The 24,818-nt window shown below is 41.6% G+C and overlaps 1 protein-coding gene across 5 annotated transcripts in view; it reads left to right on the plus strand.

Annotated features, from left to right (window-relative positions):
* LOC146500077 (mitogen-activated protein kinase kinase kinase kinase 4-like) overlaps positions 1 to 24,818 on the plus strand; it is a 112,669-nt gene that overhangs the window by 57,537 nt on the left and 30,314 nt on the right. For all 5 annotated transcript variants that reach the window (XM_085135938.1, XM_085135935.1, XM_085135936.1 and 2 more), the window contains exons 4-15: positions 8,756 to 8,881; positions 12,186 to 12,296; positions 12,470 to 12,560; positions 13,271 to 13,401; positions 13,619 to 13,673; positions 14,735 to 14,813; positions 14,899 to 15,074; positions 15,254 to 15,326; positions 15,577 to 15,787; positions 20,027 to 20,188; positions 20,324 to 20,410; positions 22,912 to 23,250. In XM_085135938.1, coding sequence (XP_084992064.1) covers positions 8,756 to 8,881; positions 12,186 to 12,296; positions 12,470 to 12,560; positions 13,271 to 13,401; positions 13,619 to 13,673; positions 14,735 to 14,813; positions 14,899 to 15,074; positions 15,254 to 15,326; positions 15,577 to 15,787; positions 20,027 to 20,188; positions 20,324 to 20,410; positions 22,912 to 23,250 — 1,641 coding nt within the window. The remainder of the gene's footprint in view (positions 1 to 8,755; positions 8,882 to 12,185; positions 12,297 to 12,469; positions 12,561 to 13,270; positions 13,402 to 13,618; positions 13,674 to 14,734; positions 14,814 to 14,898; positions 15,075 to 15,253; positions 15,327 to 15,576; positions 15,788 to 20,026; positions 20,189 to 20,323; positions 20,411 to 22,911; positions 23,251 to 24,818) is intronic.

The following is a 24,818-nucleotide window of genomic DNA, read 5'->3' on the forward strand; positions in this document are numbered from 1 at the left end:
CCCTTCTTCATATATGAGGAATCCACATGGGGCATTTTCAGGTATGACAGCCAACCCAGTAATGCCTGGAACAAGTCTCTCCATGTTCCCGGTTGTCTGTTAGAGGGATGTCAACCTTTTTTGGCCTCTGAAGAAGTCTCCCTGCTACTCTGCTTCCATTTTCCATTATGCTTCCATTTTGCGGCCGTCTGCTCCCCTGGGTCGGTTGTTCTGTGAGCGCTGCTCAAATTGTGTGCTGTCATACTTTAGAAGCAATATGGCTGCAACAGAGTCTCCCCACCATTTCATGCCCTGGAATGATAATGAGTAGTTTCAGGATGCCTTGTTTTGAAGGACTGACTACAAATCAGGGAAAGTGAGACAGAGAGCGAGAGATGGCGAGAGTGAAAGAGGGAGGCCGAGGTGAGACGCGTAATGACGGGATGGATGAACGTGAAAGTAAAGAGTAGGGTCATTATAGAGGACAACTGGAAGTGATGTTGCAAGGAGGACAGAGGGTGGACAGGATAAATGTGCAAACAAGATGGAGAGAAGGAGACACGGTGAACATGTGACACAAAGAGAGGGGGTGATGTCATCTGCTCGTTAAAGCAGGTGTCCTGACATCCAGGCTACTTCCTGCTTTTCATCCCATCTCTCTCATTCATCACTCACTCACTAGTTTAATGTCTTCTGAGTTGCATTCATTGAGTCCAAACTATGCTTTCTGATTTGGACAAACTGATGTTGTTGATCAGCGGTCCCCAACCGTTTTTGCGCCATGGACCGGTTTATGCTCGACAATATTTTCATGGACCGGCCTTTAAGGTGTTGCGGATAAATACAAAAAAATAAAACTAGTACCGGTACTGAAAAAAAGAAGATTTATTCATAACACACGTGAAAAGACCCAGGAAAACCGAGTAAACGATAAAAACGATAACAAAATAACGCTAAAAACCTTGAAAACCATACATTTCACACCTGAGCCTCAACTCTCGCAGGTACCAAACGACTCACGGACCGGTACCGGTCCGAGGCCCGGGGGTTGGGGACCGCTGTTGTTGTTGTTGATGATGATGATGATGATGCCAATTCATTCATAACTGTATATCAAATTAATCACCACCAATCTTGACTAAATTAATTGTTTTGATCATTTATCAAAGGTTATAGTAATGTTGTTATGATATAAATAATAATAATAATGTGTAAACGATGATAATAATAATACTTTGGCAAGCGAGAATGCTTAAAGATCGCATGCATTTGATTAGCTGGTTCTGGCAAATTAAAAAAAATAATAAAGTAGAATCAAAAAATTTAAAGTACAGAATCAATAAAAGTGATTTCAGTGATTTCAGATTCCTTATTTGAAGTCTTTGCTGTCATGGCTTTGCTGCCTTTTAGTGTCAAATAGGTGCATGTTATAGATGCATTGTTGTATTGAGCCTTTTGTCTGTGCTGCCTGTAACATGAGGAAAATGCCTCCACTGTTGTGTTTTGTCAGTTTAGGGGATTCTCGTCTTCGTCTCCTTTAGCCGCTGTTTTAGCTGTGATTCATGTCCCAATGCTTAAGAATGTTCCTGCCGCGTTCCTCCGCCTTCACTCTGGTCTCCGCATCTGTAATTATTCTCAGTTGTTACAAAAAATGTTCACATGACTGACATTTTGTGGGCGAGGGATGCTCTGTTGACCATAGATGGTACTGGTGTCTGTGTGGAACTTTCTCTGCATCCTTTAGCACCCTTTATAGTGTTGTTTTTATTTTCAAAGTATAATTTACTCATCTAACCGACCGACTGGTTGACTGACAGGTTGGCCGGCTCACCTGCTGGGTGAGTAGCTGGACGGCTGCTGGCTAACTGCGGGCCTGCTGCTGATGAGTGGATAAACAGAAGGACTAGCTGGCCAGCAGTCTGGTTTGCTGGCTTTCTGACTGATTGGTTGGCTGCCTGCCTAGCCAAATGACCGGCTGCGTGGCTGGAGCAGTAACCAGCGGGCTGCCTGATGGACAGTGACACAAGGGATTGGCTTGCTGTCTGTCTGACCGACTGACCCCATCATCTTTATGACAGTCAAAGCTCCTGTTGAAATCCTTAAAAACTCAGCATGTTAAAGTAAAAATAAATATCAGAAAACTTGTCCAATGGAAGCTAAAAGTAAACTAGCTTTCATTTTTAGCTGCAGGAAGTGACAGAGTATATAGAGCTTTACTTAAAAGCTGCTTAAAGTGCTGAAATATTTAAATAGTTAAATAAAACACTGCTTCTGAAATACTGTCCACATGACTGACAGCATGAAAATATCTTCTTTTAACGTGATCACGAACTTGTGCGCTGTCAGTTATCCAAACGTGATGTTTACTGGGTGTTCTGTATATCAGAGATAGTGAAACTGAGCTGCTCGCTTTTATTTACCCAATGGAGTCGCCAGTGAACCCATCTCTTATCTTTTAAATGCTGAAGTCTGGCAGAACTGCCCTTTAACTTCTGGGTCGGATTCAAAAATGGTAGCAGCCGTCAGCTGCCTGTCATTTGTTGCTCCTGCAGTTCTCGATAAGACGTGCACGTTTTAATTTCTTCCAGCGCCAACTTATAAGATTGAACCTGCCGTTAATATAAAAAGCCACTCTTATCCCCTTTGACAAGACAGTTGAATATGACAGCCAACAGAGTGAGGTAGCTACCTGCAGGGATAAATATAAAGGTCTTGGCAGTCATCAAGCGGCATTAACTTGCGAGTAGGAAGAAGATTTTTATTACAGTTGCAGTAAAACCAGTGGTGAATCGGCCACTATTCTTGTGTAACTACAGTGTGATGTTGGTTAGAAGATTTTCTGTTGGTAGCAAATCATCTGAAAGTGTGAGATTGTGTCTTCAGTGCAGAAATGTATTTGATTTGTAAACTACAGGCTCTGGGTTCTTGTTTCTCTTAGTGTTTTTTAATCTAATGAACGTACTCATTGCTTCTTTTACTTACCTGTTGAACCAAAGCTTTCATGGTTGAGATCATCATAGTGTGATCTCGAATTTCTTTACCAATTCTTAACTTTAGGCGTCAGTCCATACTAGCTTGTCATTAGCAATGTTACATTTACAGGTGTTTGGGGAGATTTGATATCCGGGTTGCTGCAGTAAATAGCCTAGTAACAGGTACTTGTAGGGTTCGGGGTAATTTAATATTACGCTCAATCAATTAATGTTGTGCGTGGTACAGACAGAACAGAGTATTGACCTAAGTGCATCTCTGCGTGTGCAGTGAGTCACTGTGTACAGCCTATACCACTGAGAGCCGGGAATCATAGTTAATATTTACACATGTAATAAGTGACAGCATACAATATGTTATATTATATATTATTAAAGCATATTAGAAACCCTATATTAGGAAACCCTGACGGTTATTTGTGGCCCAGCTATAGTTTGCATCGTCACATTTTTGCTCTTCTCTTGCACAAATTTCAAGTAATGTGAAGTTTCCACCTTTAAACTCTGCTTTTTTCAAAACGAGGCTGGGTGATCGATGTGCAAATGTGCATTACATATTACTGTTTTTTTTCCTATCTGCCCATCTCGCTGATGTATGAGGATATTTGGAAAAACTTAAGTAATCAAACAAAGGCAGTAAGTGGTTTAACCTCCTAGGACCTGGCGTCAACATATGAGGACATCACATTTTGGGTTATTTAGACCAAAATACTCAGTTTTGCTCTACAAGGGCCTGATATCCACATACGAGGACATTATACTGCTACTGTTCTATCAAAATTTTAAACAAATATCCTCATATGGTCTTATTTTTCTTAAAAACAAAAATAAGGTAAAAAAAAAAATCTGGTAAATCTTTGTTTTTACATTCAATCAGCCCAAATATCAAAGAGAAATTAAAAATGCATGCCGTGGAAGAGGTTAATGAGTAACTGTAATAAGGGCTACTATTTCACAAAGGTCACTCCACATGTTTCACATGCTTCACGCATGCGCAGGACTGGAACGTAAGCGTTTTCGGCCGTTTCAATGTGGACGCACAACTCTGTGAAAACGACTGAAAACGCTAGTGTGGAGCGTTTTCAGATGAAAACATTGTTTTCATATATATCCGGGCTAGTGTGGAAGTAGTCTAAGTAACCGATTGCCAGATTACTCACAGACAATGTAGTATGATTACAGATTAGTTGAAGTTCTTGGGTAAAGAGCATCCAGACACATTGTGCAGAGTGATGAAGTTTCCTCTTTACCAGCGAATGACAACCATTTCTTTGTGGAAAGTCCCCAAACTGTCACCACAAAACTTGTTGTCTAGCACTGTATTATTATAGATGAAATATATGAAGTGGTGGTAGCCTTTTGGGTCTAAAGTGAACATCATGTGCCTTAAACCTGCATTCTTTCAAACGACCAGCGGGAGGGACTTTGATGTTTGCAAAAATAGGTCTGCTTGTATGGACGTTTATGGGAAAATCACCCTCGGCTACTTTGATCTGTGTCCTCAGTAGACACTTTCCACATGACTGTATGATCTTAGTTTCTAATTTCTAGTAGCATGATCATTATTTTGTATGATACAGTCGCTATTGGAGTTGTAAACGAGGTTAAGGAAGGGCAGGCCAACCTGACTGACAAGTTTCTACCTTGTATATGTCGTAGTATGAAGATGTACCTGGATTATTGTGTGGAAAAGGATTCTGCATATATTCTCCATAAAACAGAGCAAATCTTAATCTTATTGCAACACAACCAGAGTGCAACAACAATAAAGAGAATGGTTAGTAGAGTTGCAACATCAGCAGTGTTCATGTTAAAATGTCGCCATCTTCGATATGAAAATCCAAACAGTTTGCCCAGCACTTCCTCGGGGCCTTTCCTCCGTGGACATACAATGCTGCTGCAGTTTACTAAGGAGTCCAGGCTGCAGCTCCTGCTTATCAAGCAGCCGCCATTCAAAAGAAAATGTCACGTCATGTCACTCCCGATTGGGTCGCTAGATCAAACGCACATGCTCAGCTGAAGCAAAAACACTCAGGAACAAATGTCACCCAGCTTTGTCACCGTGATTGAGAAATAATCACTTGATCTTGTTGTGTGTCTGAGCCTGTACTGTAATATCCTGTGAGTGTGACGGGGAGACATGGGGGGGGGGGGTGTTTGGCTGTGTCTCCATGTTTGTTTGGAGAGGTATACATTTATTAGATTTTCTTTTGGACACTGTTTGTGTCTTTCACAAGTAGATGCCAAAAAAAACAGCAAAATTAGCTTCTCTTTTAGTTTTCACTACCAACACAACAACCTGGTTTAGTTACAGCCCATTTTATACGTTTCCCACTGAGACCAGATTTTCATATCAAAGTATGAAAACCATTGGCCAGTTCTTACATAGCAAAGAATCCTCAAACATAGTCAAATGTTTTCCTACCAATAAGGAGTAAAATGGTAAATAGCCTGCATTTGTATAGCGCTTTACTCAGTCACTAAGGACCCCAAAGCGCTTTACACTACATTCAGTCATTCACCCATTCGTGATGGCAAGCTACGTTGTAGCCACAGCTGCCCTGGGGCAAACTGACAGAGGTGAGACTGCCGGACACTGGCGCCACCAGGCCCTCTGACCACCACCAGTAGGCAAACATGGGGTTAGTATTTTGCCCAAGGATACTTGGCAATCCCAGCCAGGAGGCAGCGTGGGATCGAACCACCGACCTTCTGATTAGTGGCTGACCTGCTCTGCCACCTGAGCTACAGCCACCCCACACAGTCATATAAATACTTTGAGAAGTAGAGACTGAGAGTTGTGAAGATCTCAGCTGTAAATCTGCTATGCAGAAACACAGCAAAAGGTGGTGCTGTAAAAGCGCACCGTGCAGCTCTGCAAACCTTCAGACAACCCCACCCCCAAAACATTTAAGCCTGCACAGAATAAGAACTATTTAATTTATGAATACATCAGCTGACACTACTGTCTGGCAGATGATAGTAAATATTCCTCCAGATTGCTCGTTGTTTTGTTTGGCATTTTTACAGCCCAGCTGAGACTTTTAAAGTCTTTAAATGCCGTCAATAGATAAAGCAGTTACCAGTCAATTTATACAGGTTCACATCATGTCTGTGTTACCGTAGTTCTTTCAAACAGTTGGCACTGATTGGCTGTAAAAGTGTTACATGTACATGTTTACAGGTGCTCCTGTTACTTGTGTGTGCATTCTGGCATGCTTTTGCCTCATTAACAATATTTAGCCGTGTGTAAGCTGAACATTCACAGATTCAAGATCATTATCATTATTATCATATGACACTGATACCCCCAGACTCTGCTTGGGGATTGTCCACACTAGGAGAGTGTTGACTGAGCCCGAAGTCTGAGCGCTGGAAAGACGATGGTGATGTTTGTGGAGAAAGTGCTGGGAGAGACAGCTGTTGCACAGCATGGCCCTCTCCTCTCCAAGTCTGGGGCCCCAGCTTTGCCCGAGTCCGAAGTCGAGGAGTATCTGGTGGATGTACCTGCAGTTAGCTGGGGTGACCACATGAAATATGTTGATGGGTTAACCGAAGACGAGGCGGAACCATGCAGGAGTGCTGACTGGCCAGCGGCCCCTAGTAAGATGTGCTGGACATCAGCCTGGATATCTGTGGTTTGTCAGAGGATGAGCAGGAGAGCCTATCGTCAGCCCAGCGTGCTGCTGCTACTGCGCCGGTCAGCTACGATGATGCGTCTCTTTATCCCTGTTTCACCACTGGACCTCTCATCCACCAGTTCGTGGGAATTTTCCTTCCACCAGGGGCCAAAAATTCATCTTCCCATGTTCCTAGAATTTGTTTGCAAGCTAACTGCATCATGGAGCAAACCGCCGTCCAACCATGTCACTGTGCCTGCCTATTGACAGTACGTGGAGCTGGGAGTACATGGATGACACCAACGAGGCTGGCTTAGCTAACACACCTGGTATGGAGCCATCCCTGGCTGCTTATCTGGCACCGTCCCACAACCATGGTGTTGGTGGCGCCACAACTCTGCCGTAGAAGCAGTGCAGATTCTCCACGTTGGAGCTGGACAGTTTCAACTGGAATGCAGGCGGCGTTTCCAAATGACATAATGTTTGTTGGGCATGATGGCATCTCTGATCTCCGTAGTGTCACTTGAGTGTTTCAATGGTGAACTCTCTCACCACCGGTGTGCATCGTGTCACCTGACAATGACACGTATCTTGCATGCTAGCTGTCTGTCCCTGGAGGGAGCCCAGACTGCACCAGGGCTCTCAGATTGGGAGGGTGTTGTTTCACAAAGTGGTATCCACAGATGGGGATGGGGAGCGATGGCGCATCAGTGCGAGGCGTCGGGACCACAGAGCAGCCTGAGCTGCACATGAATCACTTAGAGCTGCTAGCAGTGTTCTTAGCTCTCAGGCATTTTTGTTCCCAGGGTCCAGCGTGTCCTAGTCAGGACAGACAATTTAACAGTGGTCTCTTACATAAACAGGCAGGGAGGGATACGCTCTCTTCCCCTGTTAAAGCTGTCTCGCTCTCTGCTTCTATGGTGCCGTGTTCATTTTCTGTCTCTAAGAGCCAGCCATGTTCCGGGCCACCTGAACCTGGGGCCAGACCTTCCCTCCAGGGGGTGTCCTCTGGTGAGGGATTGGAGGTTGCACCCTTTCACAGTGGCCCAGATTTGGGATCTATTTGGCAAGAAATTACACCTTTGTGCCTCCTGGTGGTATTGGCTTCCTGTTAAATCCAAAATTGAATTCAAAATCCTGCTCCTCACATACAAGGTCTTAAATAATGAGGCCCCATCTTATCTTAATGACCTTGTAGTACCATATCACCCTATTAGAGCACTTCGCTCTCGCTCTGCAGGCCTACTTGTTGTTCCTAGAGTATTTAAAAGTAGAATGGGAGGCAGAGCCTTCAGTTTTCAGGCCCCTCTTCTGTGGAACCAGCTTCCAGTTTGGATTCAGGAGACAGACACTATCTCTACTTTTAAGATTAGGCTTCAAACTTTCCTTTTTGCTAAAGCATATAGTTAGGGCTGGACCAGGTGACCCTGAATCCTCCCTTAGTTATGCTGCAATAGATGTAGGCTGCCGGGGGATTCCCATGATGCATTGAGTTTTTCCTTTCCCGTCACCTTTCTCACTCACTATGTATTAACAGACCTCTCTGTATTGAATCATATCTGTTATTAATCTCTGTCTCTCTTCCACAGCATGTCTTTATCCTGTCTTCCTTCTCTCACCCCAACCAATCACAGCAGATGGCCCCGCCCCTCCCTGAGCCTGGTTCTGCTGGAGGTTTCTTCCTGTTAAAAGGGAGTTTTTCCTTCCCACTGTCGCCAAAGTGCTGCTCATAGGGGGTCATATGATTGTTGGGTTTTTCTCTGTATCTATGAAGCGCCTGGAGGCGATTTTTGTTGTGATTTGGCGCTATATAAATAAAATTGAATTGAATTGAATTGAATTGGTACAACACAAGGCTGCTCTGTTACGCAGCTTGGCTCGGTGAAGAGCGTCTATTGAAGTCGGGGTCATTGTGATTACAGGGAGTGAATGTGCAGGCGGGGCCAAAACCATGTCATTACAGGTCGTCTTTAGGGTTTGAATAGAGCTTTCTTCAGCCAGGACACGGGCGGCGTGATATGTACCTCGTTCCTATCCTTCAGATAACAGAACTAATAGACACGACTGTTTGTTTGGATCTACTCTGTTAATTCAAATAATTGCTTCCCAGCTGATCCACAGCCAATGATAGTGTCCTAACTCTGTTTTTCCACCTTTTTTTCATAGGATGAAGAGGAGGAAATTAAGTTGGAAATCAACATGCTGAAGAAGTACTCCCATCATAGAAACATAGCCACCTACTACGGAGCCTTCATCAAGAAAAGTCCACCAGGCCATGATGACCAGCTCTGGGTGAGTTTAACATCCCATTTCTATAACGAGCACAGTATTACACACATTACAGGTCCAATTTAAACTGGACACAGCGGTCATTCTTCACTCTTGACCGATCACAGAATCTGAATTGTTCGTATAACTTAATGAACCGAATCTTGAAGAATCCTAATTTAGAACATCTGTGGAGTTATTGAGCAAAGGGACGGAGTAGGATTAAATTCATATTCAAGCAGGAACTATAAGATCACGTAACAAGATTTGATTTTGCATACATTCAGTGTGTTATCATCACACGTTAGAAGGTATTTTGAGACTGTAATGAAAAGATTTGCCAGGCTAAAAAAAGACAAACTAAACAATATTTGGGATTCCTGTATAACAGCCAAAGTGTACACTGTTATTTTTAGAAAGTTGTTTGAATGTGTGATGACAGATAAGTCTGTGAAGCTTCTCAGTCATCCAGGTCATTGTAGGTCAAGCTCCTATCATGCGATAAGCATGATAAGGTGGGGCCAGGTTTCACAATGAGCTCACCCGAAACCCTGGCTGACCCACACCCAGTTTCACACCTTGGCTCAGGCGATTAGAGGATCATCAGGGGGTCCTTTTGTCCCTCTGTGGGGGGAAACTCCCACTAGGTTTATATCTGGGACTCTCCACCATTTGACCTTAGAACTGAAGAAGCTTCTCGGATGAGAGGTGAAACGTCTTCAAGTAACTTAAAGAAGTCCAGACGCTTTTCTTTGCAAGCTCCTTTGAAGATGACAGATAAGAGAGATATTACATACCATGAAGTCAGAAAGCTCTCCAGCTGATATGGAGTTGAAGTTGCTTTATGCATTTTCCTCATTACAGCCAATATGCTGTTCTTCATATTTGAAGAGCAGTAAAAGAAATGACAGCAACACAAAAAAACAAAACAGATTTCTAGAAAAGAGCAACAAGACTGTGGAATTAAATAAACGGTGCATAAGTGAGAAACAAAAGGAAGAGAGGTGGGGAGGATCAGGAAGTAGAGAACAGCAGCAGGAAAAATTTACAGCTGGTCGTTTGTCCGAGGCAGGATTACCTCGTTTTATGACCCAGAGGCTCTGCTGTTCCTGGGGAGGAGGAGGGATCTCACTCTCACTTCACAACACAGTCCTGTGTTTGTTTTTACAGCTGCTTCCACGGCCCGTTTACAGCCTCCACTGTTGTGGATTCATGCTGTCTGCCGTGCGTGGGGGTGACATACAGAGTGTGTGTCTGTTTTATGATATTCATGTTCTGTGCTGACACCACTTAAGACTACTGTCTCAAGAAGATCACTTAATGTGTTTATGAGGCATATATCCTTTAGTCAGCAAGTAAGAGACACGGTATCAGAGGCTTAGTGACCATTAAGATATAACACACAATGCAGAGGTGAATAAAGCAGTGGAGTTCATATTTAACATATGTGGATCTTAGAGTTTCTCCTGCTTTTATTGTTTGTCTATATTTGTCTATATAATTGACAGTCTTGACATATTTGTTTAAGGATTTTTTATGTTTGTCTCATATGTCGTACTAAAAATGAATCGGATCAGTCCCCCAGGTCGCAGCATGACAGCTGCCACCTGTTGAGGTGCACAAATGCTTTCCAACTTTAAATTTATTATAAAACAGTGACGAGGGCACCCCATGAGATTTAACAGATGCACTTCTGTATTTGTATTGTCTCCAGCTTCCTACACTTGTGGTTTTGCTAATGCTTTTCTCTTTTGCATTAAAACCACATTTCCTAATAGCCGTTGGCTTCCTGTCTCAATCACGGCACAGGGTAAACTAGTAGAAGTGATTGCATTTTTTCCTTCCGCGTTCCCTTTATTCTTTCTGCCGTCTCTTGTTACAATATACTCTGAAGTGCTGCACAGCACTCCAGAAGATTTGCATTCACATGAGGCGTGGTGGCTCACAGAAGGAAAATGCAAAGTCAACTGGGACCACTGAGTTTCTCAATAATTGCTCTGTTTGCTCAAGATAGCTCTAATACGATGAGATAAGCTACCTTATTTATTCCCAAATTTGGGGAATTCCTATATTACACAGGAATTTCCCATTAAACACAACAAGCAGCAAATCTTAAAAAAATTAGGATGGATTATTAAAATAAAATACAACAATGATAAGATTGTCAGAGCCCGGTAAACTAGAATAGCTCAATAATGAAAAATTAGACAAAATCAAAGGTGTGCAATCAAACACATTAAAGTGAAATAAAATAAAGAAGATCATTAAGTAATAAATCTAAATAAACACAATAAAGCACATTTGAAATCTTAATATTGCATTACAGTAATACATAACTAATGTCTTAACCCTTTAAAACCGGTCAGAGCTGCACGCTCTGTTTTGCGTAACTATTTTTAAATCCCTGTAGCTCTGCAACCACGTGAGCTAGCGCAATAATTTTTTTTGCATATGAAACCGGAGGAGTTCCTTCCACATACAGCTTTGCAAAAACTGTATAAAAAGCACTTGCAGCAACAAAAACATAATATTCCAGAAACACGCTTTGCTGATCCGATCAGCTGTTCATAACACTTCCTACGTTGGAATAGACGTCAGCACGAACTATCGATGTCTGCCATGACCTGTCCGGAACCGGAAGTGACATCATTTTCGCGAAATGTAGTTTTTTACCATCAGGGCCTCATGATCCTATACTGGTGTTTTTAAAAGTTATCTTTGACTTTATGACTTTCTGTGTCGTTTCTGGGATGCTTAGGACTCATATTGCACTGCTGGAAATAGTTTATTTTGATGCATATGCTGCTTTTTTGCAAATTTGCATCATAGGACTGTTTTTAGTTTTCCCTGCAGTATATAAAAATCTGTGTATTTCAAAAATAAAACTATGAAGACACTCAAAATAAATTTCCTGTGGTGGGAAACTATTTTGTGCAACTTTTTTGTATTTACAGTTTTGAGGGATAAGCCTCTTAAATTTCTCTAACTAGAAATATATGTTAAAAAACAAAAACGATTTTCAATTCTTTTGTAGTTTATTGCACTTTTTTTGCAATTTATGTAATTACTATGCACTTAATGCAGACATATTATTAAAATTTGGGCTGTAATGGTTGTATTGATGTATAGCACCTTGAAATGCTCCCATAAATGGCTCCACAACATGTAAAAATATAATATAAACTCTGGCGGACTTGGTTCTATGGTAGGTCTTAAAGGGTTAATGGTGTATCGATAGTAAAACGCTGCATGGCGTCTTACGCTGATGGTAGAATGAATGGTGAGCGTTTGTGTGTGTGTTACAAATGCGTCTCTTTCTCACCTCCAGCTGGTGATGGAGTTCTGTGGTGCCGGCTCCATCACAGATCTGGTGAAGAACACCAAGGGCAACTCGCTGAAGGAAGACTGGATCGCCTACATCTCCCGAGAGATCCTCAGGGTCAGTTATTTCTCACAGTCTGCTGCCAACATCTTCACTAGATTATCTTATTTGTGTCCTAAACATTGCTAAATTATGATTTTAATATTTAACTTTGCATTTAAACAAAACAAACACTTGTTTGACCGACTGATACAGCCCATGTTTCTAATAAGTTTATTTTATCCCACCAGGGATTAGCTCACCTGCATGCTCATCATGTCATTCACCGCGACATCAAAGGACAAAACGTGCTGCTGACTGAAAACGCTGAAGTCAAGCTGGGTGAGTCAGTTGGCTTTAGACCGGGCCTGTAGACGGGAAGCGCTCCCGCGCTGTGGTTTTGGAACGGTGCATGGAAAAGCGATTGCACCAGCAGATCTGAGTCAGCACTGTGGCGATGCCAACTGGAGCTTTCTCATTGCCAGTGTTTTGTTTTCGAATGTTGCACATGATCGCACAGCTGCAGGCCTGTGTAGTCAAATCCTTATGAAACATACTGTCTATATACAGCTCCAGAATTTGTCTTTATTTAGATTTAGATTTCTCGCAACAAAACTACCTAGACATTTGATTTCACTTATGATATGTGCACAAAACGACAGAAGAATCTGTTCTGAGTTTTGGAGATTTAGTGTCCAGTTGTGCTGATCTGTAAATCAGCCTCCACAAAGAAAAGTTTTAACTTCTGTATAAAAATCGCGTCTTTTTCACCAAACCTTTGTGTGAAACCACCGATTAATGTTGTTTTTATTCCCTTTAATTATCCATAATTCTATTACAACTTGTAATCAGGCCACCCTGTGTTACATAGCTTAATAATGTCCCGTGACACAGCATTAAACAAAGTATCTCCACCGTGGTTAAAATACAGCATCTTGACCTTTTACACTCTGAGGCAGACTCAAGTTAACTTGAGGGGCCCCTCTCGCAGTTGTAGTTTGCCTTGGTGCAGGATCTGTTTTCTTCATTTGAATGCTTCGTGTTTCTTTCAGTGGACTTTGGTGTGAGCGCTCAGCTGGACCGGACGGTAGGTCGAAGAAACACCTTCATCGGGACGCCGTACTGGATGGCTCCAGAGGTCATCGCGTGCGACGAAAACCCTGATGCTACCTACGACTACAGGGTGAGCATGCAAAACTGCATCTGGTCGCAGATGATAGCGGGATTCATGGTGCAGAATGAGTTTGGAACCAGTCAAATAGGAGCATCATCCATGTGATAGAAAAGATTATAGTTTTAATCATTAATATGACCGATGAGAAGACTGCTCTGTCATTTCCATCACGTGTTACTCAGAGAAGCACACAGACTCTAACTAATCGTATCTCTTTGTGTTTCAGAGTGATCTGTGGTCCTGTGGAATCACAGCCATTGAAATGGCTGAGGGAGCTCCTCGTAAGTACAATACCTGATTGTACTCTAAAACATTTCAATGATATCATGAGTAGAAACTAGTACTTTTACTCTAAACAAATTTACTGGTGTATTTCTGTTTCAAACCTGCATGATCAGAAGAGAACTGTTTACTCTGTTAACTGTAGCTTCACTATAGATTTACATTTTCTATTTATACCTCTTGTTTTTATGCAGTTTTATGCAGGCAATACAGGTGCAAACCCCCCCCCCCCCCCCCCCCCAAAAAAAAAAAAAAAAAAAAAAAAAATCATCTTAGGCTACGTTCACACTGCAGGCGAAAGCGCATCAAATCCGATTTTTTTGACCCCATGCGACCCATATCCGATCATGGTGTGACAGTGTGAACGGCACAAATCCGATATTTTCAAATCCGATCTGGGTCACTTTCGTATGTGGTACTGAATCCGATACATATCCGATCTTTCAGAAAGCGACTGCTGTTTGATGGTCATGTCGCATTAAATCCGTCTTTTACGTCACTGACACAAGACAGACGCCAATTATCAGTCGGAGAAGACATCGCGAACGCTTCCTGGAAACTGTTGGGAAAACAACGTTGGAGAAACGTGAACATTTTATTTGTACTGTATAATCTGCAGATTCTGACAGAAATCTGCAACTATCCTTTGAAGCACCGCTCCTCTAAAACAGCAATAAGGATCATTATTAGGTTATTTACATTATTATTTAAATAACAAAATAACTTAAAGCAAAAATTGGGAAACGTAAAGTCCGAAGTCTTTATATTAACGGCCATCAGTCAAACAATACTGTTGCTCTGGGTCTAAACAGAGCGCGTTGTGTGTGACGTCTTTTTTTGCGCATGCGGGCCGCTTTGAGCGTTCACACTAGAGCGCGTTTGCTGTCGCATTTTATTTGTAGTGTGAACGAGCAGACAAAAAAAATCAGATTTGATCAAAAAATTGGAATTGAGCATCAAGACCTGCAGTGTGAACGTAGCCTTAAATGTATGACTTTGACATTTATATTAGTTTTTTTTCTGATCTCTCATTTGGTTTCTCTTCTGTTGTTTCCTTTAGCTCTGTGTGACATGCATCCAATGAGAGCCCTCTTCCTCATTCCCAGAAACCCACCTCCTCGACTCAAGTCCAAAAAGTGGTGAGATGTTTTCCACCTTTTATTCTCGATATCAGTAAACCGTGCCGATCCGAACTCTGTACATGACGTCTAACTGCCATCGTAGGTCAAAGAAGTTCTTCAGCTTCATTGAGAGTTGCCTTGTGAAGAATTACACCCAGCGCCCTCCCACCGAGCAGCTGCTGAAACACCCCTTCATTCGGGACCAGCCCAATGAGAGGCAGGTCCGCATCCAGCTCAAAGACCACATTGATCGAACCAAGAAGAAGAGGGGCGAGAAAGGTGAGTCCAGGACGAAGCTCTGTCAGTGTTAACGTGCAAAAATGAACTTATGGATAAAAATCAGAAGCTACTCCCTTAAAAGGACATATTTTGTGTCTTTAAAAAAATATACATATATTATGATGAAGGTTTAATGAGGACTCTAATTTTTAGACTTTATTTTTGTTAACTATCTTCAGATGAGACAGAGTATGAATACAGTGGCAGTGAAGAAGAGGAGGAAGAGTCATCTGAGCAAGAAGGAGAGCCAAGGTATCGATCCATCTAACAAAAGAGTTTCACAATTTCCAGTACATAGTTTTAGCTTTTTACTATAAGCTAAACATCATAAAGTGATCAGTCATCTTAGTGATTCCTTTATATTTAGACACATACATATGCACGCTGCACCCTCAGTACTTGTGTAGCACAAGGTCACATGATTACACCCTTGATATGAAAAGTATTTTATGATGTCATACGGGTCAGTTTCTACATCCTTCTCATCGGGTCATCTGTACAGTTCCATAGTCAATGTGCCGGGCGAGTCGACCCTGCGTCGTGACTTCATACGTCTGCAGCAGGAGAACAAGGAGCGTTCGGAGGCCCTTCGCCGCCAACAGCTCCTCCAGGAGCAGCAGCTCCGTGAGCAGGAGGAGTACAAGCGCCAGCTGCTGGCTGAGAGGCAGAAACGTATCGAGCAGCAGAAGGAGCAGCGGAGACGGCTGGAGGAGGTTGAAACCTCATAACAAATTAATAGAATTTTTATGTTAATCGAGTAGACACAGCGCTGTGGTAAGACTGTGTGTTTAGAAGAGGCGATAGACTGTTGTGTTCCTGTAATGTAATAATCCAGGATCTAAAGTGGATCTAAAGTGGTGATATCACCAGAACAGAATCCAGCAGGACAACCTAACAAATCCTCATAGATGTTAAAATGCCCAGCTCAACAGCAGAAGTCAGTATATTTACTGCCAAAATGTCTCCATAGCTAACTTGCCTGTTTGCGACCACTGCACAGGAGGTTCAGTTTACTGTGAGTGAGTCTTCAGGCTGAAAGTTCGGGCCTGACCACACTGTGTCCCAGAGTCAGAAAAATGTTGGCAAAATCTGTGAGAAAAAAACCTCCTAAAAGAAAATGAGGGATGTAAATTTGCCTAAACACACAAACAAAAACCATATTTAAAATATGAGTTATTTATTATTAATTAAGCATTTACCCTGGTAGTTTCAATAGGACTAAAAATAACCCTGTTGCAGGGAAAGATTTGAATTATTTATGAAGTTTTGTACACAGAGAGGTTCTCCCATGAAAACGAATGGCATCACTGTTTTTACAAAACTAAATTTTAATGTTTTCTGAATTTTTCTTAAGTGTTGCCTTCTATATATTTGTTTAAAATACTAAGAAACTGATGTGGCTCGTTGGATGCAGGGAAACTTAATATATTTATTATGCTAAATAGATTATTATGGATGTATAACATGACTCTGGACTCTCACGCCCAAGAAAAGGTCATTTCTAACCTATTTGACTTCATCTGCTTCTCCAATAAATCTTGATTTATTTTGACATCATAAAAAATCAAAAGATCAGTCTTAGATCTCATCATGGCAACAATATCCAAAGTACTGCTCACATGTATACTACATCTTCTTTTGACTACTCCCATTAGAGGACGCTGCATCCTCATCCTCAGCCACACCAACCCTCTGCATGTCCACCTTCACTACATCTGTAAACCACCTCTGTGGGTTTTTTCTCCTTTTCCTCCATTATCCACTATCCTCCTCCTTCACATGTCCAGACCACCTCAGCCTTTCCTCTCTAACTTTGCCTCTAAACTTCTGAACCTGAGCTGATATTGTCACTTTCACTCACAATGAACATCTTTACATCTTCAACTCTGTCACATTAAGCGTCACCTGCTGTATGTTTGTTAGTGCCACCACCTCCAAAACCATCCATCGTAGCAGATCCCACTTCTCTCTTGTAAATCTTCCCTTTCACTCTATATTTGTCACACATCACCTCTGACACTTGTGGTTTATTATAAAAGTAATTTGACTTGTCAAAACAAGACTTTGGCAATCAGAGCTGCTAACTGAGTGATCTTCTCGGCTTTGATTCGTGTCATTTTCAATTAAATTTGGAACTGGCTGTTGGTCCTTCTTGGGCTTTGAATTATAAATTAAAAAACATAAAATTCAACAGATCTGAATCAATAACACTTTGCTGTATTTTCAAAGCGACAAATTCAGTAGAAAGTTAGTAGAAAAGTCCTTGTTCCTTTGATTTCAGCTCGTCTTGTTTGGGCAGTGAACCCTGTAGAGGTGGGAATCACCATACATCCCACGATACGATATTATCACGATACTTAACGCACGATACGATATTATTGCAATTTTTTAAAAATATTTTGCGATATTCAGATTCTGTACATAAAGGTAAACTTTATCAATATTCATTTTATCTAATATCAAAGTCTCACACTCAGTCTTTCTCTCATTTCAGTTTGATTGTTGACAAACTGAACGGTTTGTATTACAGTCTAGTCCAACTTAACTGAATCAACCATCTGGTACAATTATAGCTATTCTGAACTATGCAGTTTATGAAAACTATGCAGCCCCTTCAGCAACTGAAGAATTTGAAAGTAAATTAAAACCAAATATAATTTTACATTAAATAAAAAAGTTTTAAACTTAATTAAAATAAAACATGTCTTAAATTAAAATAAGTAAACTCTCATGTTTATTGCTGCCAAAAAAAAAGTTAAACACATTTGGACAGTGAAGGAATGTCAGGATTCTTGCTCAGAAAAAGGATCAACTCTGAAGTCAGAGCATGTTCCATTCCACAAAAAATTGTAACAAAATATCGATTTCTGCCGTCCCTGTATTGATACATTGTTAGCAAACAAAATATCACGATACTACACAGTATCGATTTTTCCCCCACCCCTAGAACCCTGGGGGGTTAGCCAGTTTGTCTGCTGCAGTTAATATGTGTGTACATTATGTTGGTGAGATTAAAGTTGTTTTACTCGGGGGGGGGGGGGGGGGGGGGATAGCAGTTAGATTTTGTACTTGATAATTTCATATAATGCTCCAAAATCAATTTTTGACTAGAGTGGGGAAAAAAAAAGTTAATTGGTTTCCCCAGAGAGTGAATTTGAACACCTTTGCTGTAATTATCCTATTATCTCTTTAAGCTGTAATCACTTATGAACCTGGCTTCATCCTCTGTTCTTACGAAGAGAGAGAAAAATGTTCAGTAACACCGGAGAGGAGTAAAGGAAGTGCAGGGAGGAAAAAAGCTTCAAATAGATGATTATAAATTTGGACTGGACTGAACTAAATTCTCTGGAGGAAAAAGAGAAGAGACCGCTCTAAATATTAAAAGAGGGACTGGGGAAACAACCCACCCCCACTCACCCAAAAAAAAGCACATTTAAACAGGCTCAAAAATTCACAGAGCACATATAAATGCACTGCACAAGTGTAAGGCCTCTGTGGGAAGAGCGAGAGAACAAAGTTGTATTTCTGCTCGTGTTTTCCCACTGCACTTACAGCTCAAGGCTCCGTTTTTGATTCATGACGGTGCTTGTGGGTGAATCAGACAGCGAGAAGCCACAGTTGAACGCCGGCCACGTCAGTGAAATATCGGCGTACATGTGCTCTCCTGTTCTGATAGATCCCCACGCTTGGAAGCTTGAATGCTGAGCGCAGAATCTGTGCAAACACGATGCGTCATCGTACGCAATCCGTGACCTGCAGTCCCGCAGCGTTCACCGCACCCTGTCACAACTCGCTCACAGACAGGAATCAGTGTAATTTCTTCATGTGTCTGCTTGGAGAGCCAAGCTTTAACAAAAAACATGCTGCCTGTCAGGCCTGAACTTTCACACTGATTAAGTGTTATTGCAGTCCTTGAAATGTTGTTTTTACTTGTCTGTCCAGCTCATACACCTCTGCTCACATCAATAAGACATTTTTGCCACAACCTATACGGATGTCTATCTGTTCAAAAATACTTGCAAACTGAGTTTAAAAGGTCCCCAAAACCCCCAAATAAAAAAACAAACAAAAAAAAACCACCACAATTTGGATCGCTGTTAAAATCCTAACTCTGAGCCACATTGGTACAGCTGTGTAAATCCTTGACAGCTGTGAATAAAATAGAGATGACCTGCAACAGGGTGCATTCCAAATTAATTACTCATCCTGTTTTGACCCCAGCAGGGTTAAAATTCATCCTTGATGGCCTCTAAAAAGTTTCAGATTGCTCTTCTGTCAAATTCATGGTTTTATCTTTTTATATCTGTGTGATGGAGAAATCTTAACATAGCTGAACTCAGAAAATGATTGAAAATTGATTCTCTTGAGCCTCTTGATTGTTTTGCTTTGAAGGTGTAACTTCTATAAGCAGCCTTCACTATTGGTGTGATGAAGCGGAGACACTTCTGGAGTCCCATCACAGTGACACCGCAGACTTTATCTAAAACATGAAGATTATCCACTAACCCATTGGTTTGCCTTAGATTAAGCCAAACGATGCTGTAATGTTGGGCCTTTTAGGAGTGTTTGAGGTTGAGTGTGGCAAAGAACCACTTTCATACACTTTTAGAGCGGCTTCACTTTTCTGCCCCAGACGCTGCCACTCGAGTGGCACCAAAGGTAGTTATCGTTATGGAGGAAAATTCAGAGCAATAACCATGTGCGCTATACAGCAGCGTGCTGAATGTTTGAACAGGGTTTTAACCGTTTAGTGTGAGTCGCACACTTTGTGGTCTCACGTTGCTTCTCTTACCAATCCAGGTCAAATTAAAATATTAATACTGTGCCAGTCATGCAGATTCTAGTTCAGCACTGATTAGGAAACATGAGGTCAGTGTCTCGTATGACTTGACAAAAATCAGAACTAGGACGATGAGCTGTTTTTTGCTTCTTCTTTTTTTAAATTCCTCCAGCAACAACGACGTGAGCGCGAGATGAGGAGGCAGCAGGAGCGTGAGCAGCGCCGGCGCGAGCAGGAGGAGAAGAGGCGCATCGAAGAGATGGAACGACGCCGCAAAGAAGAGGAGGAGCGCAGGAGGGCCGAGGAGGAGAAGAGGAGGGCCGACCGCGAGCAGGTAGGAGGGAATCGACTGGGCAAGACTCTGAAAGATTTGTTTTATCAACTTTAATTAGGATTTGGATTTATTTGGATGAACTTTTAAACCTACCTTTCTGATATTTAACTAATGGCTGTGGACTCTGATTGACAGGAGTATATACGTCGACAGCTGGAGGAGGAGCAGAGGCACCTGGAGATCCTGCAACAGCAGCTCCTCCATGAACAGGCCATGCTTCTGGTGAGTCACATTCAACTTCATTTTTCCCCCTTTTACCATTTAAAAAAAATCTAAATGAGCTTAATGCTGTTTCTGCTTTCATTGCCCAAGTGGTTTTAATGTTTCTGCAGCTCCCAGGTTGTTAAATTTCCCAACGCAGGTACTTTATTCCTCCGTTACATGAGTTTTCCTGAGTCCATTTGCCTTCTGTGCTAAACTTCATCAAATTTTTGGAAATAACTTTTGACTTTAGTGAAGCCGAGGGGAGCCGTTAACGGTTGAGGTCAGAGTATAATGAGCGTTCTCAGATTTTGCCGGGGAAATCAGGATGTTTACGAGCCTCTCAGTGAAGGTGATGTCATCAGCAGGAAACTAGTCATCCCACGGAAAGAGAGGGCTTCCCCTCTTCCAGATGTTAAAGGGTCAGGGGAGGCGATACTGATACTCAAACCATGTTGTTATTTTCTTTTTCTTTTTAAAGGATTCTGTTCCTCTTGGGGTTTGGAGCGGATATTCACATAATAAAAGGATATGACCGTTAACATCCTCACTTCCAGTTTCAACCATTACTTAATCTCTGACCATGTGGTTCCTGCATAGTCACCATTCATAAACTCATGCAAAAAACAAGCTGACTTCTATTTAAACTCTGAAGCATTTTACTTTGAGCTGTATTATAGGGATGAATGTTACATGTTTGGATTAACAACCTATAATTAGATGGAGCCTCTGGCAATGGGCACAACTGTCCCACTGCATAAAACTGTATTAATGCTTCGCTGGTTTAATTGCTTTTCACCACAGCGGTCTAACAGGGCGTGCAGTTGGACATTTTTTAGTTTGGTTGGTTTAGTTTTTTTGTTTTGTTTTGTTTTGTTTTTTGAGACTGCAGGAAAATTAGGATGAGGAGTAAGATTGAAGAGGGTTGAACAGTTTGTTTACATTTCAGAGTCTCCTCCCCTTTAAATTCTCCACTAAAGCCTGACTCAGCCTGAAACTCAATGTTTTAACAGAGCACATTTATACACAGTCAAATCACACTGTGAGTTGAATTAGCAATGTTTCAGTCATAAAGGGTGCATTTAACATTTTTAGGACCTGAGACACTCAGCCTTATAGAAACTAGAATATAAAGCTATGTGTGCCATGTTTGTTAACAGCTGTGATGTCATTGCTCTCAGTTACAGGATATATATTAAATATAAATATATCCTTATTAGGGGTGCAACGATACTCGTATCGATATTGAACCGTTTGATACAGTGCTTTCGGTTTGGTACGTATATGTATCGAACAATACAAAATTTTTAATTTATTTTATCAACTTTCCTTCTGATGCTGTCGTCTGTGTTGAGCGCTCTGTGGATCTGCGCTCGACAGTGCAGCCTAGGTGGAGTAGTCGAACGCAGATTCACTGAGCGCAGGGCAAGCTAGCGAGACAGAAGTTAAGCTCTCCTTGCAACATGGCAAATTGAACCTCCTCCACCCTCATTCAGATCTGGCCTTTGGAACTATTTTGGTTTTCATGTGACGTATGACCCTGAAGGTAAGCTTGTCATGGACTAAAGTAAAACAGTATGTTGGATGTGCCACGCAATGCTCAATTACATTGGTGGGAACTAGTGCGTTAGCACAGTTAGCTCGTTAACGTGTTGGCCGTCCAGCCCCACGCACGGGGCGATCCGCGGTAGCTCGTTAACGGAGATTTGCCGTGTTGTGGCGTTAACGTCATTTCAACGAGATTAACGCTGACAGCACTAGTGGGAACACAACGAATATGACTGCACATTTACTCCGACATCATCCTAGTGCAAAGACAAGTGGAAGCAGACAAAAACAACAAGCACGCATGCTACAAACTTTACCCGAGTCATTTAGACAGCCGTTAGCGCATGATTCTCCTTATGGGGACCTGATATGTTTAATATGCTGTTGAGAATATAGCCCAGAAGAAGCGTATAGTATAGCTTTTATTTTGGAAAGAGACATTTCTCTGTAATAAACTCTTTTCCAAAGATGAGTGATTTCTCGATCAGATAGATTTATTTTTTTTATTACTTTGTTGTTTCAGCAACATTAAATTTAAAAACTGTACGTTTGAGTTTAAATATATATTTATAAAAAATTAAAAAGGCATGAACAGTTTTTTTTGTATCGAAAAAATATCGAACCGTGAATTTTGTGTTGCACCCCTAATCCTTATATATAAGGATAAATAATATGTAATAAAAGTAAGAAATTAGTTAAAAGCCTTGCAATATTATAATGCCATTACCACCAAGAGCCTTTCAAAACAAAGTGCTCTCTCCATCTCTGATGCTAACTTCTACACAATAGTTTTCATACAGTTGTGTTTCTACAGTCACCGCTGGCATGTGACTCCAAACTGATGGTTGGTGTATGGGGTCATCTAAATGGATTCTTAATCCCTTAAAGTATCAAAAATGACTTTTTTGGACATAGTAAGTGTCGACCAGCCTATGTGTGCGGTTTTGGTTCAACTTGACCCTCCCTGTACTCAGGAGTACAAATGGCGGGAGCTTGAGGAGCAGCGGCAAGCTCAGAAACTCCAGAAGCAGCTGCAGCAGGAGCAGGCCTACCTGCTGTCGCTTCAGCAAAACCAGAACTTGGACAGTAGCAAAACAGCCCAGCAACAGACCCCCAAACCCCCACAGAACCCTGAACCCGAGAGTGTAAAGCCTCTGCAAGCCCCTGAGCAGGAAACAACAAAACCACCACAGAACACTGACAGTGAGAAGACACGGCCCAGTCCAGCCTCCAGTCTGGAAAAAACTACAGAAAGCAGGCTACCAGTGGCTGACCTTCAAGGCCCCGCCCCTGACTCTGAGCCAGTCAGAGAGGTGAACCTCGTTAGCTGATCAGTCACAGTGACTGCTTTTAAAATGCTTCCTTTGCTTGTGTATACTCACTCCCGCTGTCTTTAGTGTATCGTGTGTAGATGGTGACGGTGAGCTGATGGTGTGGGATGAATGGCTTTGTAGACGAGCTCTGTAGCTGTTTCTAAACTGACATGTCTAATAATTAAACAGGTCCATGACGCACTTATATGCCTGTGTTACAGGACCAACAGCAGTTATTTTATCTATTTAGGTGAACTTAAATATGAAGTTCTAATAAATTGAACTCAACTTGAGACCAATCTTTAAAGCAAGCGATGTTATAGATCTTTTCAAGCTGACTTTGGAGAAGCATCAGCTCCTCCAGAGACAGCTGTAGCAGGAACAGGGCTAACTGAGAGAGAAACAGAAACAAAGGGGAGAATAATGTTTAACGTAGGTCCAATATGAAGCATGAAACTGATAGAGTTTATACTATTGCTAATTTCCAATACTTGTGAAATCCTCATAGGAAAAAAGTTGGGAAACTAAAGAAATTATTATACCAAATACCAACAAACTAATATCCAGATGCAGCATATTCATGTTCACTTCGAGGATTCCTGAAACATATAAAAATACAGCCTCTGAGTCTGAAAAGGGCTGCCAATGCTGAAGTGCCTTAAAGGTGCATTCTTTCTAATGGCCAGCAGAGGGCAACTCCTCTGGTTGCAAGATAAGTAAGATTGTACAAAAGCCTGTGAGAGAATGAACCTACTTCTCCCTTTATGCATGAGCTCAGTAACCAGTTTTTTAGGGTCTCGATTGCCAAGTTCACATTTTATTAAATAAATCTTGATGCTCCCTTTGCAAATTATAGTCCCATTTCAAGTACAGCAGATGATAAATCAGGGTACAACTTAAAATCCCTGGTTTCTCAGTCAGATCCACCCCCTTGCTCCTATCATCTAGTTAAAAAACACAAGACATCGATATTGAAAGTGACAATCTGGGCCAAACGTTGGTGTCATGGTGGCTATGTCAGCGTTCTGTTTACAGTGTATGAGCAGATGTCATTTGAGCTTTTTCTCGTGAGTTTGCAGTGAAATGCTCACTTGAACAGCTCCTCCCTCTAAAGAAGGACACAACTGGTCTCTAATTATCCTCATGGTAGTCCGTGTCCCCACATTAATAAAAACGAGCCACCTCATTAGTGCTCAGCGTGACTTATAGTCTTTCTTCTTTATGGCATTTGGTATCCCCTTTTAGTGCCTATTGGGAAGGATAATGACAGAGACACTAGCCAAATAAAAGCACATCATTGGCCAAAACAGCTCAGAAGCCCTAACACTGGTGAAACAAACAGGATAGTCATCTTTTGATAGTTCAGCCATCATTTTTGTCGTAATGATAACATTGTAATCACAAAGTTTCTGATAAAGTGGCAACATGAAGAAAAAAAATCACAAATGGAAAAGATATCCAAATATCATTTCAAACATTTCAAAATCTGACTTTCTACGGTGAACCGTGTCCTGGACCTCAGTGTGACCTAACCTTTCCTTTGTGAATGTCTTCTCTCCACATGAAAA

Source organism: Neolamprologus multifasciatus, chromosome 16 (genome assembly GCF_963576455.1).
Source record: "Neolamprologus multifasciatus chromosome 16, fNeoMul1.2, whole genome shotgun sequence".
NCBI classification, from domain to species: Eukaryota; Metazoa; Chordata; class Actinopteri; order Cichliformes; family Cichlidae; genus Neolamprologus; species Neolamprologus multifasciatus.